Here is an 18,835-nt window from a genome sequence, read left to right as displayed (position 1 = left end):
TGTTGAGTTGGTACACTAAACACAGGGGGGCAGTATTTTATTATTTCTGGGCATCAGCTACTACTGGCAGCTAATTTGAAATGGAACTTTTCATTAAAAAAAAATATCAGAAATAGTTGCAGCATTTCAGAAACTTCACAGAGGTAGGACCAAATGTGAAAGCTTTTGTGCATTTGTTATAAAATCTCTTCCTATATTTCAATAGAAAAAGAAAAGGTAAAGAGGTAATGGATATTGGCAGCACAAAATATTCACGCTAAAACCTGGCAGCACTTTAGGAGAATGGAGATAGTTTAGCCACAAAAAGGCTTAAATATATGAGACTGGTTATAAAACTGTGAAGCCAGTGCAGACTCATCCAGAGGCCTAATTTTAATATTTGTGACTGCAGATGGCAGAATGGCTAAGCATTTTTTTTTCAATACGTGAGTTGGCCAGCAACATAATTAATGTATGTTAGAGACAAAGACCATCACAGCAATATCTATGAGGCCATGAGCAGGTAATTTCTGAACTACATTATGATTGGTCCTAGGCTCTTTACCAGGCAATTATGCTTTAACAGAGAAGAATATTCAAATTAGCCAAGAAAGAGAAAAAAGACTCCATGAAACCATTCTAGATTAACTAGCAATCACTGCTACTTGATGAAACTGAAATATGGTGCAAACAAACTACCCCCATTGTATTTCTGGTTGGAAATGGTTTGAATCTGCCTTGAATGATAAATACCATCAGTGGAGAAACATAATCCATTTGGTTCCCAGTTCCAGCAAGCAAGATAGATATTGTAACCCTGCAACTAATGAAATTGTATTTGCTGTAGGTTTTTTACATTATTGGAAACAGTGAGAAATAAATAAAGACAAGTGGATATATATCTATTTTTTATTAAATGTTTATGTTGCCCATCTCACCAGTACAGTGATTCTGGGCGGCTTACAAACAGTAAAAAGATAAATATAAAAATTTTTGAAAGTTATATAAAAAACTAGAACCCAGGAGATGGATGACACAGGGGTAAGATCTTCTTAGCTCATTAACCATCTCCAGTACCCTCCCTTGGGGCTTCAAATCAGGCAAAACCCTCTGGAAAGCCAAAAGGCAGGGGCAAATTGGGGCAAGACGGCTCCTCAGATGTGACAGGAATATATGCCAAATCTCTTATATTTTGGACAACTGCTAGATAAATGTGGTTATTCTTTTAACTTTTAGATAAATGGACTGGCTTACATGGATTTCAAACCTGAGTTCATCAGGTTTTTATTCATCAAAGCTGAATTATTAGCAGTAATTCAGACAGATTGATCAGTAACAGCAGGTATATTTTGAGGTTATATTATTTTATAGATTTGTTTTTGTACTATGTAATGCAGGTCAAAGTTTACTATGGAGGACCCACATGTGTCAGAAAGCTTGGCTCAGATTTCAGTGACAATGACTATTTCAACTGAGACAAAGCTCATGGGTGTGTCAATTACATGTGGCAAAAAAGGGCTTTTTGAAACACAGTGCCAATGAGGAGATGTCTCTCAAAAAAGACAGCAACAGAGCTTGCTTGAATGATTGATCCATCATCCACATACACTTGAGTGATTTTAGGTTTGTCAGAAAGGATATCTTTGACAAGAAGGATCTGGAAGAAATCAAACAGAAATCAATTAGCCAGACTCTTGCATAAAACTTTGGCTAATAAGAATCCTGCTAGAACTTTCCATTCTGCCACACGTCCTGTTTTTTTAAAAAAATTAAGGAACACCAGAAAACTAAATAAAATAGATGCTCTAGAATGAATTACAGAAATAAGAACAGAGTTTCAGAATATCTCAGTTGTGATTTCTTACTTCATTGTAAAAAGAGGTTTTCATGTTTCTCATCCATGTTTCATGATGTAGAGGTAGTTCTCAATGTATGACCTAAACTGAGCCTGTAATTTTGGTTGTAAGTCTTCACGGTCCTAAAGCAGGTTACTATATGACTGCTATGGATTTTATAATTTATTTATTTTTTTGCAGTGCTTGTTAAACAAATGTGGCCATCATTAAGCAAACCCATTGTTCGCTAAGGGACATTTTTTGCTAGAAACTGAAAGTAAATGCTGGTTTCTGGCAAAAATGTTGCAAACACTGCTTTCAGTTCTTGAATTCTAGTAATGTCCGATATGTGGAATAGGATACTGGTTAGACTGGTTGAGTGCAACTCTTCTGAAATGTTTCTTGTTCTATTTATTTATTTTATTTATTTATTTGTTTAAATTTCTATACCGCCCTTCTCCAAATAGGACTCAGGGCGGTGCACAGCCTAAGTAAAAACAAAGCATACAAAATTTAAAAAACAGTATTAAAATAATTAGATATTCTGGCCGTAAATTAAAACAACCCAATTTAAAACCAATTTAAAATTTAGCTCAAGCCAGCCCAGCTAGTTGAAATAAATAAGTTTTCAGGGCCCGACGAAAAATCCGGAGGTCTGTTATTATACGTAACTCCGGGGGAAGGTTATTCCAGAGGGTGGGCGCCGTCACAGAGAAGGCTCTCCCCCTGGGGGTCGCCAGCCGACATTGTCTGGCGGACGGCACCCTGAGGAGGCCCACTCTGTGCGAGCGTACTGGCCGGTGGGAGGCTATTGGTGGCAGTAGGCGGTCTCGTAAGTACCCCGGCCCTAAGCCATGGAGCGCTTTAAAGGTGGTCACCAACACCTTGAAGCGCACCCGGAAGACTACCGGGAGCCAGTGCAGCTCGCGCAGGAGAGGTGTCACATGGGAGCGCCTCGTCGCCCCCATAATCCCCCGCGCGGCCGCATTCTGGACCAGCTGGAGCCTCCGGGTGCACCCCAGGAGGAGCCCCATGTAGAGAGCGTTGCAGTAGTCCAGGCGGGAAGTGACTAGTGCCTGAGTGACTGTGCGTAGAGAGTCCCGATCTAGAAAGGGGCGCAACTGGCGTATCAGGCGAACCTGATAAAAAGCCCCCCTGGCCACGGCCGTCAAATGGTCTTCTAAAGACAGCCGTGCGTCCAGGAGGACGCCCAAGTTGCGAGCCCTCTCCGTGGGGGCGAGTGATTCGCCCCCAATAGCCAGCGATGGCGTCAGCTGGCTATATCGGGACGCTGGAAGCCACAGCCACTCGGTCTTGGAGGGGTTGAGTCGGAGCCTGTTTCTCCCCATCCAGGCCCGCACGGCCTCCAGGCACTGGGACATCACTTCAAGGGCATCATTGGGGTGGCCTGGGGTGGAGATGTACAGCTGGGTGTCATCAGCGTACTGATGGAACTCCACCCCGAAGCCACGGATGATCTCACCCAGTGGCTTTACATAAATGTTGAACAGAAGGGGCGAGAGGACCGACCCTTGTGGCACCCCACAAGCAAGGTGCCTCGGGGTCGACCGCTGCCCCCCCGTCAACACAGATTGCGACCGGTCAGAGAGGTAGGAGGAGAACCACCGCAGAACGGTGCCCCCCACCCCCAACCCCGCCAACCGGTGCAACATGATACCATGGTCGATGGTATCAAAAGCCGCTGAGAGGTCTAACAGGACCAGGATAGAGGAGCAACCCCTATCCCGAGCCCTCCAGAGATCATCCACCAACGCGACCAATGCCGTTTCCGTGCTGTGCCCAGGTCGGAAGCCGGACTGGAGCGGGTCTAGATAGACAGTTTCATCCAGGTACCGGGGAAGCTGTTGTGCTACCACACTCTCAACAACCTTCGCAACAAAGCGAAGGTTGGAGACTGGACGATAGTTAGCCAAAACAGCCGGATCCAGAGAGGGCTTCTTGAGGAGGGGCCTCACAACCGCTTCTTTCAAAGCGGCCGGCAGGACCCCCTCACTCAAAGAAGCGTTAACAATCTTCTGGAGCCAGCCTCGTGTCACCTCCCGGGAAGCCAGTACCAACCAGGAGGGACACGGGTCCAATAAACATGTGGTCGCATTCAGCCGTCCCAGGACCCTGTCCATGTCCTCGGGAGCCACAGGATCGAACTCCCCCCAGATAACACTCTCAAGACCTGCCTCAGTCATCCCATCCGGACATACCCAGTCAGAGGCCAGCCCTTCCCGAATCTGAGCGATTTTATCATACAGATACTGCACAAAGTCCTCAGCTCGGCCCTGCAAGGGGTCATCCCGCGCTTCCAGATGGAGGAGGGAGCGGGTCACCCTAAACAGGGCGGCCGGGCGATTATCTGATGACGCGATAAGAGCGGCAAAATAGCTAGATTTTGCCGCTTTTATTGCCACTAGGTAGGTCTTAATATGAGACCTCACCAGTGTTCGGTCGGATTCCGAGCGGCTGGTCCTCCAACTACTCTCCAGGCGTCTTTTCCGGCGCTTCATCTCCCTAAGCTCCTCGGAGAACCAAGGAGCTAGGTGAGTTCGGTGCCGGGTCAGAGGCCGCAAAGGCACGACACGGTCCAAGGCCCCGGCAGCCGCACTATCCCAGGCGGCCACCAGGTCCTCAGCCGAGTCGTGAGTCATAGTCTCAGGAAATGGCCCAAGCTCCATCTGGAACCTATCAGGGTCCATCAGGCGCCTGGGACGGAACCACCTGGTCAGTCCCGCCTCCCTGCGGCGGGGTGCAGCGGTTAGAAAGTCCAGTCGAAGGAGCGAGTGGTCAGACCATGACAAGGGTTCGATGACTATATCCCCTGTATCAAGGCCACTCGACCACTGACCAGAGACAAAAACTAAGTCCAGAGTGTGTCCACCCATGTGAGTGGGGTCATGAATTAACTGAGTAAGGTCCATGGCCGTCATGGAAGCCATGAACTCCCGAGCCACCTCAGACGTTTCGCCGACAGATGGCAGGTTGAAATCCCCCATGACTAGAAGTCTGGGGGTACCAACCGCCACCTCAGCTATGACGTTGAGCAGCTCAAGCAGGGCCGTTGCCACGCGGCAGGGAGCCAGGTACGTGATCAACAAGCCCATCTGTACTCCACGACCCCATCTCACAAAAAGGGACTCACATCCGGCTATCTGTGGAACAGTGGTCTCCCTCGATCAAGACTTTCCTTTATAATAACCGCCACCCCCCCACCCCTGCCCTGAGCTCTCGGCTGATGGAATGCTCGGAAACCTGGTGGGCACATATCCACGAGGGGAACCCCCCCCTCATGGCCCAACCAGGTCTCCGTAATACCTGCCAGGTCCGCTCCCCCCTCCTGAATAAGATCGCAAATGAGGGGGGCTTTATTTACCACGGACCTGGCATTGCACGACAGCAGCCGAAGGCTCGGGCCCTGAGAGTCCCCATTTAAAGAAGCATTTTTTTCTGGTTCAAATAACCTGCAGATTTTTTTTGTACCATCTAATTTAAAGGTAGTCCTCGAATTATGACAACTGAAACCAACATTTATGTTACCAGCAAGACATTTATTAAGTGAGTTTTACCCCATTTCACAACCTTTCTTGCCGCAGTTGTCAAGTGAATCACTGTAGTTGTTAAGTCAGTAACATGGTTATTAAGAGAATCTCCTCATTGGCTTGGCTTGTCAGATCACAAAAGGGGATCAAGCATGATCCTGGGACATAGCAACCATCATAAACATGTTGCTAACTGTCTGAATTTTGATCATGTAACTATGCTGCAATGGTTGTGTGAAAAATGGTCACAATTCACTTTATTCAGTGCCTTTGAAAGGTCAGTAAATGAACTGTTGTATCTTAAGGACTATCCATATTCACACCGGATGAAACATTATAGTATATCTTGTAAAAATAATTCTTACTAACTAACCTCTGAGCCAGGAGGATTCTTTGGATCATAAGTAAAGAGCTTCGCAGCATTGGGATGACATCCTAACCAAAGGTCTCCAGTTTTACGGTCAACCGATATGTTATCAAGAATAGTCTCTAATTTCAGGGCCTACAATGAACAAAAAACCAATTGTATGTCTCTTAGGTTAGAAAAAAAATACAAGACATTTGCTGTACAATTTAATCCATTATTCTAATACCATTTTCCTGTAGTTCTAGATAACACCATATGCTGTCAGGAAATATTTATCCTTCCTAATTGGCCCTGGCTAACAACTCTTCTAGTTAAAAGACCCAATTCTATTAGTGATCCTGAGTTATCAATATTAATATCCCATTGACATTGGTCATAAACTTACCAAATGCCAATAGTATTAATTCACTAGGCTTAATAGAAGATACATATTCACAGAAATATATAACATATCATGGAAGAGTCCTTACATTAAAAAAAATTCAAGATCTAACTTTTGTTTCAGATATAAAGAATACCAGTCTTTTATTTGAACCAAAGAAAACCAAACTTACCTTCACAGGAGATAAATTCATATTAGACATTTTTTGAAAGACTTGAATGCTATGATCCAAAATATCAGCAACGTAGATAAACCTTGAAATGACATATTAATTTTACTTATTTTATTTGTAAATTATTTGTCCTTACTCCTATAGCTCTGTCACAGAGTATATGGAAAAATAATTAAAAATAATCTGATAAAATGACCAACCATAAAACCATTTGGTATAAAGAGGTTGGGGCAGGGGTAAAATGCTACCATTTTGGGCCGGTTCGCCTGAACCAGTAGTAAAAAAAGTAAAAAAAAAAAAGTTCAGGAGATCAGTTGAGTGATGCGTGATCGTCGGAACTTTTTTTTTCTTTTTAAGCATTTTTTGCTTTTAAAAAGTTTTTTAAAAGGTTCCCAAGCTCACGCACCACAGCTGATTTTCCCCCTCGCTGTCTATTTACCTCCCCAAGCCTCCTTTTGGCGCATACTGCGCATGCACACATACAACATGCGTTGGTGCGCATTGTGCATGTGTGCGCCCAGCATGTGTTTGGCATGCATGCACAGCCAGGGAAATTGGTGGCAAACCAGTTCAAATTTCACCCCTGGGTTGGGGGCTGTTGGGGTTCAGGAGAAGACCCTTTTCCATTGTGGCCCCTGCCCTGTCCACTATTGCGTTAGGGTAGGAAAAATTTATTTCCATATTTTCAGTGCATTCTAATCACAACATCTTTTAAAATGATTCCTAAAACAGATTTTATTTGTTAATACCAGTCTGGTTTCTTTTAAGGCAGTCTTTCCTAATTTGATCGTGTTAACTCAAGATTACAGGAGTTGTAATTCAATATATTTAGAAGGCTACAAGATTGGGGACTAGATTGGTGAAACCATCCAACTATATTTTTAGTTTTCCTCCCATCAAAACAGCAATTTTTAAAAAGAGATTAGTTTTGAGGAACATTTATTGCCTGACCTAACCTAACCTGCAATGGATAGCATCACCTAGTCAATCTTTACTGATCTTAATGAAGTTAAGCAATATTGATTAGATATTTTTTTTAAAAACTTTCCAATCAATTATATTATGTGTTCTCAAACTTAATAATGAAAGCACAATGTCATAGAGAATTAAATTAAGGAAGAACTGAGTTATAGAAAGAAACTTACTTTCCATCTGGTGACATATTAATGCCATTGGCACTGTAAAATCCTGATGCTACTTCTTTAACTTTCTTTGGGCTATAGTACACAACATTGGTCCAGCTCAAACCCCAAAACATCTCCACATATACCGAGACAGTCTCTGAACGGAAGTAACGGTCATTGGTGGCATAGAAATGCTCAGGTCCCACAGCAAGAACATCATTGACGCTTATGACAAAAATGAAAAATATAAAACATAACATTATACAACTGATATTGCATTAATTGTTTTTTAAAAATTTTTATGAAATTTGCGCAATTGCATCCAACCTATTTTGTGCTCTAAACATAGACCTTAAGGACACAGATATACTTGATAGGTTCTGTCTGGCTTTGTGGTCTGCAGAAAAAAACACTTAAGAATAAATATTGTTACAAAAGATAAGTATTCATAAAGGGTCCAAATGAATATATTCTCCAAAATTCTAAAGGTGAAATTGAGTAATAATCTATGAAGAAAACATTGTCCTCTGCTATAAATTCTGCCTCTGTCTGAGGATGGTGGTTGAATGTAACATGAAGGAGATGCTTCATGTAACACAATGAAAACAAGTAATCGTTTTCTACAATATGTAATTTGCTTTAGATTCACATTGTAGCAACTAATAAGGAATCAACTTGATTCTTACTTTATCTTACAATATTTATCGGTTCTACAAACTTTTTGGGTTTTTGTTTTTGTTTTACTTTCTATGCATCCTGCTGAAATGTACTAGCATTAAAATCATGTTGTACTGAAAACCTATTATTTTCACAGCCTTTATCTTTTTTATGTTATATTGATTTTATTGACATTTGTTTGATTGCTGTGAACTGTCGTTATGCATGTATCTATTTCAGCATTTCATATTCCTTTCAATCCCCTTTTCCAGTTACTCCCTCTCTCCCTTTCCAATCACAAACACACACTTAAAATATTTTTTTTCTAATATACCTTGATAGGAGCTCATTAGTGACAGTTCTTAAGTACAGCAAATATTTTTCATCCTGAAAAAATTTAAATATCTCCACCGCTGATTTGCCTTCTGGATGATTAACCACAAAGAGATATATGCTATCATCTAGAGAAAATGAATATTTGAGCAAGGTTAACACAATTCACAATGATAACATAAACATATAGTTTTCTAAGTACTCAATTAATAAGCTAAAGTTTCACTCACCTAGTGAATTTACTAGTATAACGGATATCGATAATTTCTTCTTTTTTCTTCATGCTACTCTAAATCTCTTCAACCCCTTAGTAGAGGTAGAACTACAGACCACCAAAATTAAAAAGCCCCCTTAACTTTTTCCTGAAATATGCATAACTTATTAGGAGGTATATCATAATTTCTGCTGGGGTGCTGGTTGTAAGTCATAAGTCTAGGCACCTATTTGTCTGGACCTGATGTTATAACACTTTGGTGGCAATTGTTAAGTGAATCACAGTAGTTATGAAGTAATCCATGGTGGTTAAGCAAATGTAGGTGTAAATCCAAATTTGTGCTTCTAAATGATTTTTTTTCTAGAAACTGGGAAAAAATTGCAAATCATAGTCACACGATCATGGGGCATATTGTAAAGACAAATCAGTTGCTAAGTATCCAAAATGCAGTCATATGACCATGGGATAGAATGACATTTTACCATGGCCAGAAGTGCTTTATGGGCTGCAAAGCATCTGTTTCAGGTCCATCTTAATTTCAAACAGTTGTTAAGCAACTGTTCATAAGGTGAGGACTATCTGTACCAGATATATGCAATATGGAATATTTTGCCTATACTTTTGGCAAACCCAAGATCATTATCACCAACTAAAGCTAACTCTGATCAGTGTAATCTACTCAAGCTGCAAAGCTAACAAGAAGAAAATTAGGGCCGTGCAAAAAAATTCCATTACTTACTCTTCTCCATATAAAAACTGATCCCATGAGGATTAAAAGAATCCAGATCAAATCCACCTTCAATCTTCAGTTCAACTGGACGAGGATTTTCTGTCCTTAGATTCATCAGTAATATTTGCCCTCCTTTATGAGGTTCAAAGGTTTTCAAACCAGGATATTTCAGACCCTTGAAATTGAAACGAAAGAAGAATTTTGGTCCAATGATAATCAATAAATATTCTATCAAAATTGCTGAGATTAAGGATTTCCCATCTGTTTTGACACTTTTTACCTGAAGCACAGCAAAAATGAATACAAAGTCCAGAGGTATTTTTGCAATAGTTCAGCTGATATTCCAACCTGCTCTTTCCCAGACAGTCTAAGTACAATAGGACATGTTATGGTAACCTCATATTTAGGTTAATGTAATGTAACCTAAATATGAGGTTAATGTAAATGTAATCTAACCTAGCAGAATAATTGTTTCCCCTGGATTGTCTTTATTCAGAATTTTCTCCAGTTTTCTGTATGATAATTGCTACCGTAGCTGCCAATTATCAAAGCCTTGATCAGTTTTGACTTTTATATAATTGGTAAAAGAAAGTGATCCCTAAATTATTAGCCACAAATATATTTATATCACATGCAGCAAACTTTGTAAACTGTTAGTATGGGACAGTGTTGACACCTTCTGGTTAGTGCAAAAAGCAACCGTGGAGCACATTTTCTCCAAGCAAGGTCTCATTATTTATACAAGCTAGGATATCTAAACATAAGTCCCCGCTTATATATTTATCTTGGCTCCACCCACTGCTTAGAATCCCTCCCCTCCCCGTGTCATCCAAGTCAAGTGGAGAGATGCAATCCAGGGAATCTCATGAGCATCAGAAAATTGAGTCTGGTTTAACTCATTCTGATAACCTTAAAGTTAATCCATAATGGGCACAACTTTTTACATAGGAGAAATAGGGGGAAATCAGGACACCAATGACAGCTTACAGAGCTGATGAAAGCCAATCCATTAGGAAGTATATCAATATCTTCGGCACCATTGTCTGCAAATGAAAAAAAAAAAGTGTTTATTAGAGATATTCAAATGAAGTCCTAATTTAGGGGAGAATATAGTTACAGGTAGTCCACAACTGAGCCCAAATTTTATGTTGCTGTGAGACAGTTGTTAAGTGAGTTTTGCCCCATTCTACGATCTTTGTTGCCGCAGTTAAGTGAATCATTGTAGTTGTAAAGTTAGTAGCATGGCTGTTAAGTGAATCTGTCTCCCTCCTTAACTTTGCTTGTCAGAAAGTCGCAAAAAGTGATCACATGACCCCCTGGACACTGCAATCATAAGATATCAAACAATAGCCAAGCATATGAATTTTGAGCACATGATCCCGAGGACGCTGCTGTGGTCGAAAGAGTAAAAAACAATCATAAGTCACTTTTTTCTGTGCTTTGTAACTTTGAATGGTCACTAACTGAACTGTTTAAATTGAGAACTAGCTGTACTGAAACCAGAGCAGTCCATGAGTGTCACTGTCTGACAATAGGACTAAATGCCACTTCTACCTGGTTTCACACAACTTTTCCTTTACTGTCTCCCTCACAAAGTTGTGACTGCAAGACATTCTCTGTGTAAGACATTATAGGAAAGATGGATCAGCAAGAGCCACAGTGGTGCAGTAGTTAGAGTGCAGTACTGCAGGCTACTTCTGCTGATTACCGGCTGCCAGCAGTTTGGCAGATCAAATCTCACCAGGCTCAAAGTTGACTTAGCCTTCCATCCTTCCCAGGTCGGTAAAATGAGGACCCAGATTGTTGGGGGCAATAAGCTGACTCTGTAAACTGCTTAGAGATGCCTGTAAAGCACTGTGAAGTGGTATATAAGTCTAAGTGCTATTGCTATTGCTATCATTAGGTTGTGCAATAAGCAGCTTTATAGCCAAATCTTTACAATACTTCATTTAAAGATTTCTTAAGGGCTGACATCCATTTGAGAGAGAAAAAACAGGTGTCGCCCCACTTCTAGGAATAATTAAAATCTGAGTGGAGGGATAACAGTAGGACAACAATAGGCAAAATCTACACAATTCAGCATCCTGCCTTCGGAACTATTCCGAGTAATAAATATCCCATCATATCTGTTCTATGCAGGAAGTAGGGAAAAAAATTCTAGGCCCTATTCTATTCCACGCTGTATGCATGTGTTTGCTAAAAAAAAAAAAAAAAGGGGGGGGGGGAAGGCATTGGCATGAGAGAAAGCTTCCTGTCTTCTTACATATTAATGCCATCAAGGAAACTGTAATGATGACACCATACAGCCATTGTGCAAGTGTGGTAGCTTTCCCAACTGTTGCAAACATGAGTGTAGGTTGCAGTGAAACATTTTGCAGGTGGGCACATGCATACACATGTGAGGGCAGGTAACTGATGGAGATCAAGGACTTGAAGGGGATGAGCCAAAACATGAATGTATTTTTCTTAAATTATAGGGAAAAATCGAGCCAGGAATTCTCTTTATTCCTTCAGGCAGGAGTGGGTTTCACTTACCTTTGCTACCGGTTCGCTGCATGCTGCCTTCAGGGATTGTAAAACAGATCAGAAACCAGACGATTTTAAACTGTATTTGCTTATAAGATACTTGTGAAGAGCTCCAAATTTAGATTGGGCAAGGCAAGAGTTTCAGGAAGGATACATCAACAACCAAGAGCTAAAAGTTATTTACGTGGAAATTTTGTTCTGACAATAACTATGTTCTGTCTAAAGGTGGACTTGTGAATTACCATAGAATACCTTAAACACTGCAAAATAATTTATCTTTGCCTCAGTAAAATATATATTAATTATACAGACACCGCTATTGTAGTACTTTGGAATTATTAATAATCCCTGAGGAACTATAGTTATAATTTTAATGCAGTTTTTGTTCTTCGCTTCTAACTGTGACTTTAAATAGCCTAGCCAAAGCTGGCTGGGCCTGCTGACCATATTTGTTATTTTTTAATGGTATCTCTTTGTTGTTGCTAAAGCCATATGCCAGCAATTAAGCACTTTAATAACAAATAGTTAATTATACAGGAGTGAAAATCTCTTCTAGAAGAATACTTAAGTCTTTCAATACAGACAATTAATGCAGCTGACCTTGTCCAGTCTTTTCAAGGATATCTCAGCCTGCCCCCCCCCAATTAATCATTCCTGTAATGCAAGAAAAACTTCATTCTTTTGAAATCATTGAATAAATCATTGAATAAAAATTCTTTTGAAAAGTGTGTTTTTTATCTGCAGAGATAGAGAACGAGCTACCCAAGGTAAGTTCCCTCATCTGCAACCAACGGCTGCAAAATTTCTGTTGCTATGGAGATCCTGCAGAATAAGAAAAGGCCACAAGGAATTGTTTAATCTTTGTCTGGGAAGGATTCATCTTCTGAAGCCCTGCTTCATCTTTCTAGGTTGGTGCTTGTTTGAATTATTGTCTGAATGACACAGAAGTCATTTATTCTGTACAGACTCTTGTGATTGATTGCCATTTATGACCTTTCAAGGGGGCTTCCAGTCAGCGAAATCAATGGGAAGCTGGATTCACTTAACATATGTGTAAATTCACTTAATGACCACAGCAAAAAGTTGAAAAATCAGGTGTGGCTCACTTAATGAGTATGTTAATTAATGACAGAAGTTCCAGTCCCAATTATGGTCATAACTCAAGGACTACCTGTACTTTATATAAGAACCGGCTGCTACTTACCAGATAGCAGTGGCTGGCACAGTCCATGTCATATTTCCAACTCCTGAAGTATTAGACAAGCACTTATTGAAACAATGCTAACTCAGAAAGTGGTTTGCCGAATGTCAGTTTAGTGTTGGAGACATTTAATTTAACAAACCATTGGGCTGCTTTGTATGTAACTCCTGGCTTAGCATCATCTTCAAATTGAAGATTGATTTCAGAGAAGTGGTTTCAAATCTGTAGTCAGCCAGAAAGTTCATAGAGGGATTTTATGCTTTGCCTGACATTTCACAAATGATAGTTATGAGGAAATATTGGTTGGGGGATGTTTCTCCCTGCATTTTACTCTTTCCTCTGTGCAGAAATCATTGAATAAAAATATAGTAAACATCTAACTGTATAGAAGCAGAGCAACTGTATGTTTTTCTTAGCAAATATATGACCAGATATTGGTGAATGTTTCCTGCATACATGCACAATTATTCTGCATAATAATGCAGCAAACAAACATGCCACAGACTTACCAATTCCTGGAATGAGTTCACAGTTAGGAAGGCGCTTGGGCGGCAGTTCTCTGTCAGCAAACAGCTTCTGCCTGCAAGGAGAAGCAGTAAAAAATTGCTACATAAAATGGACAAATAAAATTGGACAATGCACCACACAGCAAATGTAAAACTACTTTTATTGAGATTGGCTATAATGACAGAATCTTGCAAGTTTTGTGCTGTACCTCTTCCTCCTTACAGTTCAGTAATGCTTGAATTACATTTGCTTGAATTACTTCAAGCAGAGAGGATAAAACTAGATTTGTCCCATTTTGAATAAGCCTCGGCTCTGCTTTCTCCTACTTATATGGGGGGGGAAACAAAGTAATCTTATGCATAGAATTCTATTCATTAAATTAAAATCAAACAGATTAAAACAGAATAAAAAAAATCAAACAGAAAGTTCAGTAACGCTCAATAACATTGTATATGATTAATATACAAGGAAAAGGATAAAAGCAGGAAGGCTCTTAATATTAGTATTAACATTACAAATTAAAGCCATTGGAATTCTCAATACAAGTTCATTTTGCTCTTGTGCTCGGGTTCCCTCCTGTGGCAAAAAGAAAAAAGAATTAAAAGAGTTTGGAAAAAACCCAACACTTTTAAAAACAATTTTGAAAGTTAATTTCAGCCAAACCAATATGTGACTCATAGGAAGCAAACTTAATTGTTCTAAGGATTCCTTTTATCTCTCAGCAACACAACTGCGTTGCATTTTTTGTACTTTTATATAGACTAATCTTTGCTAATTTTTTTTAAATGAGATTCTTATTTTCTTCCTATGCACACACACACTGTGGTTACCAATTAATGTTCTTTGCCTAATAACGTTAACTCAATAAGGCAGCCTTTGCAATTTTTTCTATAATTTTCAACAAAAGGCAGGTTCATTGAGTGACTTGGCTTTTGACTGTGGCAACTGTGTATTAATCTCTATTGTTCCTTGCTTCCCTTACATATGCAATATTGGTAGTACAGTGGTGTATTAAACAGAGAACTATACAGCATTTGGAGATGGGAGAAAAGGAAATATGTTTATTAAACAAACCAGGCTCTATATTTTTGCAGGACATTCAGCTGGTGAAGTATCAAGATTGCATTTAGCTTCACAGATATTTGGCTCCTTTCCTTTATAAACCTGTCACCAATCAATAGGGTAGAATGTTTTATTTGTATTTCTCAACACAAGCTGGAAGGAAAACTTTTTCACTGTCAGTTTTAAGTTTGGCTTTTGGATGGGAAGTGCACAAAAAGAACCCCACAATTATATGATGCTGTAATTGCAAGCAATTAACATCTTAACCTTGAGTTCATGTCACCAAAACTGTAATTGAAGAAATGCTCCCCCAGAAATGGCAGCCTTGTACTTGAAAATGGGGAAGGAATGTCTGACTTAGCATCTCTCCCAGATCCTGGAATCTTGCTCTAGTTGCAAATGAGCATCATCAGAGAAAGGAATCCAATTTCTGGAAGATAGCTGAGATTTGCAACAATGGTTAGCAAAGAAATATTGGGAAAAGTTTAAGCATTATGTTCTTTACATTTTGTGTGTGTGTGTGTGTGTGTGTGTGTAAACGGCATACATGGAGGCAGGAGTCTGAAGATGTAGGATAGGGCAGTTTTTAAATAGCAAATGAGCACTACTGTATTAGGCTAACAGGCTTTCTATGCTCAGCTACTGGTCAGAAAGCTATTAATTGGCAGCTCTTTGTGAGTTCAACAAATCAGCAATTTTAAGATGTTTTTACTTCAACTTCCAGAATTCTCTAGTCAGCATTGGCTGGGGAATTCTGGGAGTTGAAGTCTATTTGTCTTAAAGATGCTAAGGTGTTGACAAACGTTGATAAACAATCATGTTTTCAAATCTGTATTCATAGCATTCTGATATCTGAATATATCTGTCAGCACATCCCAGATCAATCTCAAAGTCATTTTAAACTGGATTCAAGGGATTAGGAGACAGAAAGACTGGTTGTCTAAAAAAGGCCCTACTGTATTAAGCTAACTTTTGTAAAGTTTTATATTTACAAAACTTTAAACAGCAAAATAAAATCCTTTAAATACATAAAAGTAAGGATGTTGTTTGCTGTTCAAGCATTGTTAATGTTAAATTACTACAGAGAGTGTCATCTATAGGTAAGAAAAAATTTACATGAAAGCCACAGCAATTAGCCACTAATTAGCAAAGTGATCTGTGTTGTGAGTACAAACAATTTAAAATTTCACTTTTAATTTTATTCTTCCACCAGCTAGAGATGACGAGCTACATTTTACAAGCTTCTTCCCAATCACCCCCTCAGAGTAAGCTAAAAGAGCTTTTCCTCACTGGCTCTCTTCTCTATTTGTTAGACTAAATCTCCCATTATCCCCAGCCAAAATAATTATCTGGCCAGAAAAAGCTGCTCTTCAGGCTTAGTTGTACAGTTAAAAATTGAAAGCCACTCCTTCTTGTATGCAAATTAACTCCCCACTCTGGGCAATAGGGCTTATGATCGCTGAAGCCCAACCCATGTAGAAAGTAAAGATGTAAAATGACAGCTATTCCACTCTGATAAATGAAATGGCACAAGGAGAACCACATATCAATAAACCACATCTGTAGCGGCCATGTTCACACACATGCGAGTGTGTGCCTGCTTCCCGCCCCTCCCCCCCCGCCCACTCATTTCATAGACAATCTTGCTGGATGGTCTAGCCGAGATCAGCCAGAATGGAAACAAAAATTACATTATCAATTACACTTTTCAATAATCAGGAATTTAGATGAATATGCATGCATTAAACTTTCTGCCAAGATAGCAAGAATTTTAATAGTAATTCCCTTATAAACTTGTACAAAACCTGCATATGTTTTATTAGTCATAAACAAAAGCTTGTTAATTTCAGACTCATTTTTGAAAAGGCACTAAATGCTCCTGCTTATTAAGAACAAAATTCTGAAAAAGCCAATATAGTCTGGGTTAAAGTACCAAAACAGAGAAATGCAGATAGGGAAGTCACAAAGAGACTGGAATGGACAGGTCCTCTCCAGCAAACCCAGGGAAGAAATTGGGGAAAGAATAATTCTCAAAGGAAAAACAAAACATAAATATAATATTGAATTATGCTATTAAAAGCCACATTCTTGAGCTGGCTGCAGCAGCAGGAATGGGACACTTTGAAACCACTTTTCAGAACTACTCGAGGAAGAAAAATTACAAAATTCACCCAAAATCAAGTTACAATAAAAGGCACTCCCATGCTTCTTCCTATTTCTCGCCAATGCAATTCCTCAAAAGCAAACTGAAAACAATTCCTTGATCTTCATTTCTGCGAAAGCCAAAATGTTAAAAAAAAAGCAAATAATATTATGTAAGTACTTCCCCACCTGAAATGCTATAGAAACAAAATTGCTGTGGTTAAAAAAAAAATAAACCCTGCAAACATAAAATGATTTTTGTTCTTAGACACCATCCACAACCTTACACACAGGGGCAGTGTCTACAAAGGGATGCTACAAGGATGATGAAAGACTTGCTATAATTGGGGAAACAGACTTTACACACAGTGTTTCAAAGGGGAAAAAACAGCTTTGCTATAGTTTCAAATATACCAAAATAATAGGTTAGCTACTTGTGAGATGTATTGCCGGGGGTGGTATGAAGAATAGTCAATAATTCTCTTATTACTACGATATATACAAACATGTGAAATCACAGGTAAAACCAGTTCTTTAATTAGATTAGATTTCATAGTCATTGAGTTCTTTTCAACCTAAAATGTTGCAATGCATTGGTATAATATATTTTAATAATGCTGAGAAACATTGAACTAGATGGCTTCGGCTATAGGAAAGCCCCTGCAATTAGAAGGCTGGATTAAAATGAACTAAATTCAGAACTAAATCCAAACTCACTAGACACCTTTAAATTCTTTTTTCATTGACAAACTACCCAACAAAGTTACGATAATAAATATTAGAACCCAGCGAAGTAAACTGCACCTGTCTTGCGGTCCTGGAAGAAAAACATGCATAACCAAAAAGAAAAAAAAAAAGCGCGCGCGTTTACTCCAAGCCACTTAGTAATTTCACAGCAAGCATTACACCGCATGATTGTACAGACTTAACTTTTAAGAAAATAAGCACAAAATGCTCAAAAACAAGCCACACGCATTGGAACCTGATCTCAATTGAATGTATGGAAGATTACTCTTGCCTCTTGCATTCAAACAGGTTGCAGCGCTGAAGACGAAAGAGAGGGGGGGGGGAAAGACGAGTATCTGCTCAAATTAAACAAGTGAAAATCGCCAAAATTGGCACGGAGAATCACGCGGAGTCTACATAATTTCATACCGAAGCAAGCCAGTTAAAATCGATGCTATACTTACCGAAATACTATGAGCCTCTCCACGAACAAGGCGGCAAAGACGATGAAGACCGTCATCAATAGCATCAGCTTCCCCATTGCGCAGCCTGATTCCGGTACCCACGAGACGAAAGGACCATCCACCGGCGAGCTCCAGGAAGAAATGTGGTCCCGTAAGTCTCGGTCGGCGTGATATTAAAGAACCAACTACAGAGCACCTCCCTCCGCCAAGAGAACGCCCCAAGGCACACTTCCAAGTTCATCCTTCTACGCCAATCACCATCGGAGCTGGAGGGGCTGAGGCGGGAGCTAAAAAGTTTCGTAGAATCGCTGCTTTCTCCAAGGTAAGGTAAATATGAAGACTTTCTCGGATCATGGCGCTCAGACTCCTGGGCGACGTATTGACGCAGTTTTCCTAAAAACAACAGCTTCCCTCTATCTTCTACTGGAGATTCTCACGATTTCCCAGTCTAGACCTGGGCTCTTTTTCACACTAAATAATAACCTCAGAACAGATATGTTTTATCACACGATATTTCCTAGAATATGCTGCAGCATCCAAGACATCTTATCATTGAGGTCAAGACAAGATGATCTCCCTGGGCCCCATGTATAGAGACAGCCAGGGTGGCAACTGAAATATCCCTCAAAAAAAAAATCTTTACCACAATGATAATTCTGGTATGAAAGGGGTGGGATGAAAAAAAAAATCCTTTTCTAATAAGCTGATTTTCTAGGATGCTGGGTATTGCAACTTTTTGATTTTTTTTTTAAGGGCAGGTGAGCGCTTTTCAAAAGGAGGACCTCAACTGCAGCCATCTTAACCCCCAAATCATAAAAAGACATCAGAATTGCAGTGTTTAAGAATAGTATTTATGGAATAACAAC

The 18,835-nt window shown here is 39.8% G+C and overlaps 1 protein-coding gene across 1 annotated transcript; it reads right to left on the bottom strand.

Annotated features, from left to right (window-relative positions):
* Positions 1-874: 874 nt before the first annotated feature.
* On the bottom strand, positions 875-18,151 carry LOC117655292 (serum paraoxonase/arylesterase 2-like). The gene is made up of 9 exons (XM_034402623.3): positions 17,970-18,151; positions 13,578-13,648; positions 10,329-10,384; positions 9,351-9,516; positions 8,399-8,525; positions 7,429-7,632; positions 6,284-6,365; positions 5,736-5,864; positions 875-1,636 (listed from the first exon to the last, which is right to left on the bottom strand). Exons 1-9 carry the CDS (start codon positions 18,044-18,046, stop codon positions 1,478-1,480), a joined length of 1,071 nt encoding a protein of 356 aa, XP_034258514.1. The 5' UTR covers positions 18,047-18,151; the 3' UTR covers positions 875-1,477.
* Between the last annotated feature and the right edge of the window lie 684 nt (positions 18,152-18,835).

This window comes from Pantherophis guttatus, chromosome 4 (assembly GCF_059756535.1).
Source record: "Pantherophis guttatus breed Tessera chromosome 4, ASM5975653v1, whole genome shotgun sequence".
In the NCBI taxonomy this organism is placed as follows: domain Eukaryota; kingdom Metazoa; phylum Chordata; class Lepidosauria; order Squamata; family Colubridae; genus Pantherophis; species Pantherophis guttatus.
This window is presented reverse-complemented; position numbering and strand designations above follow the sequence as displayed.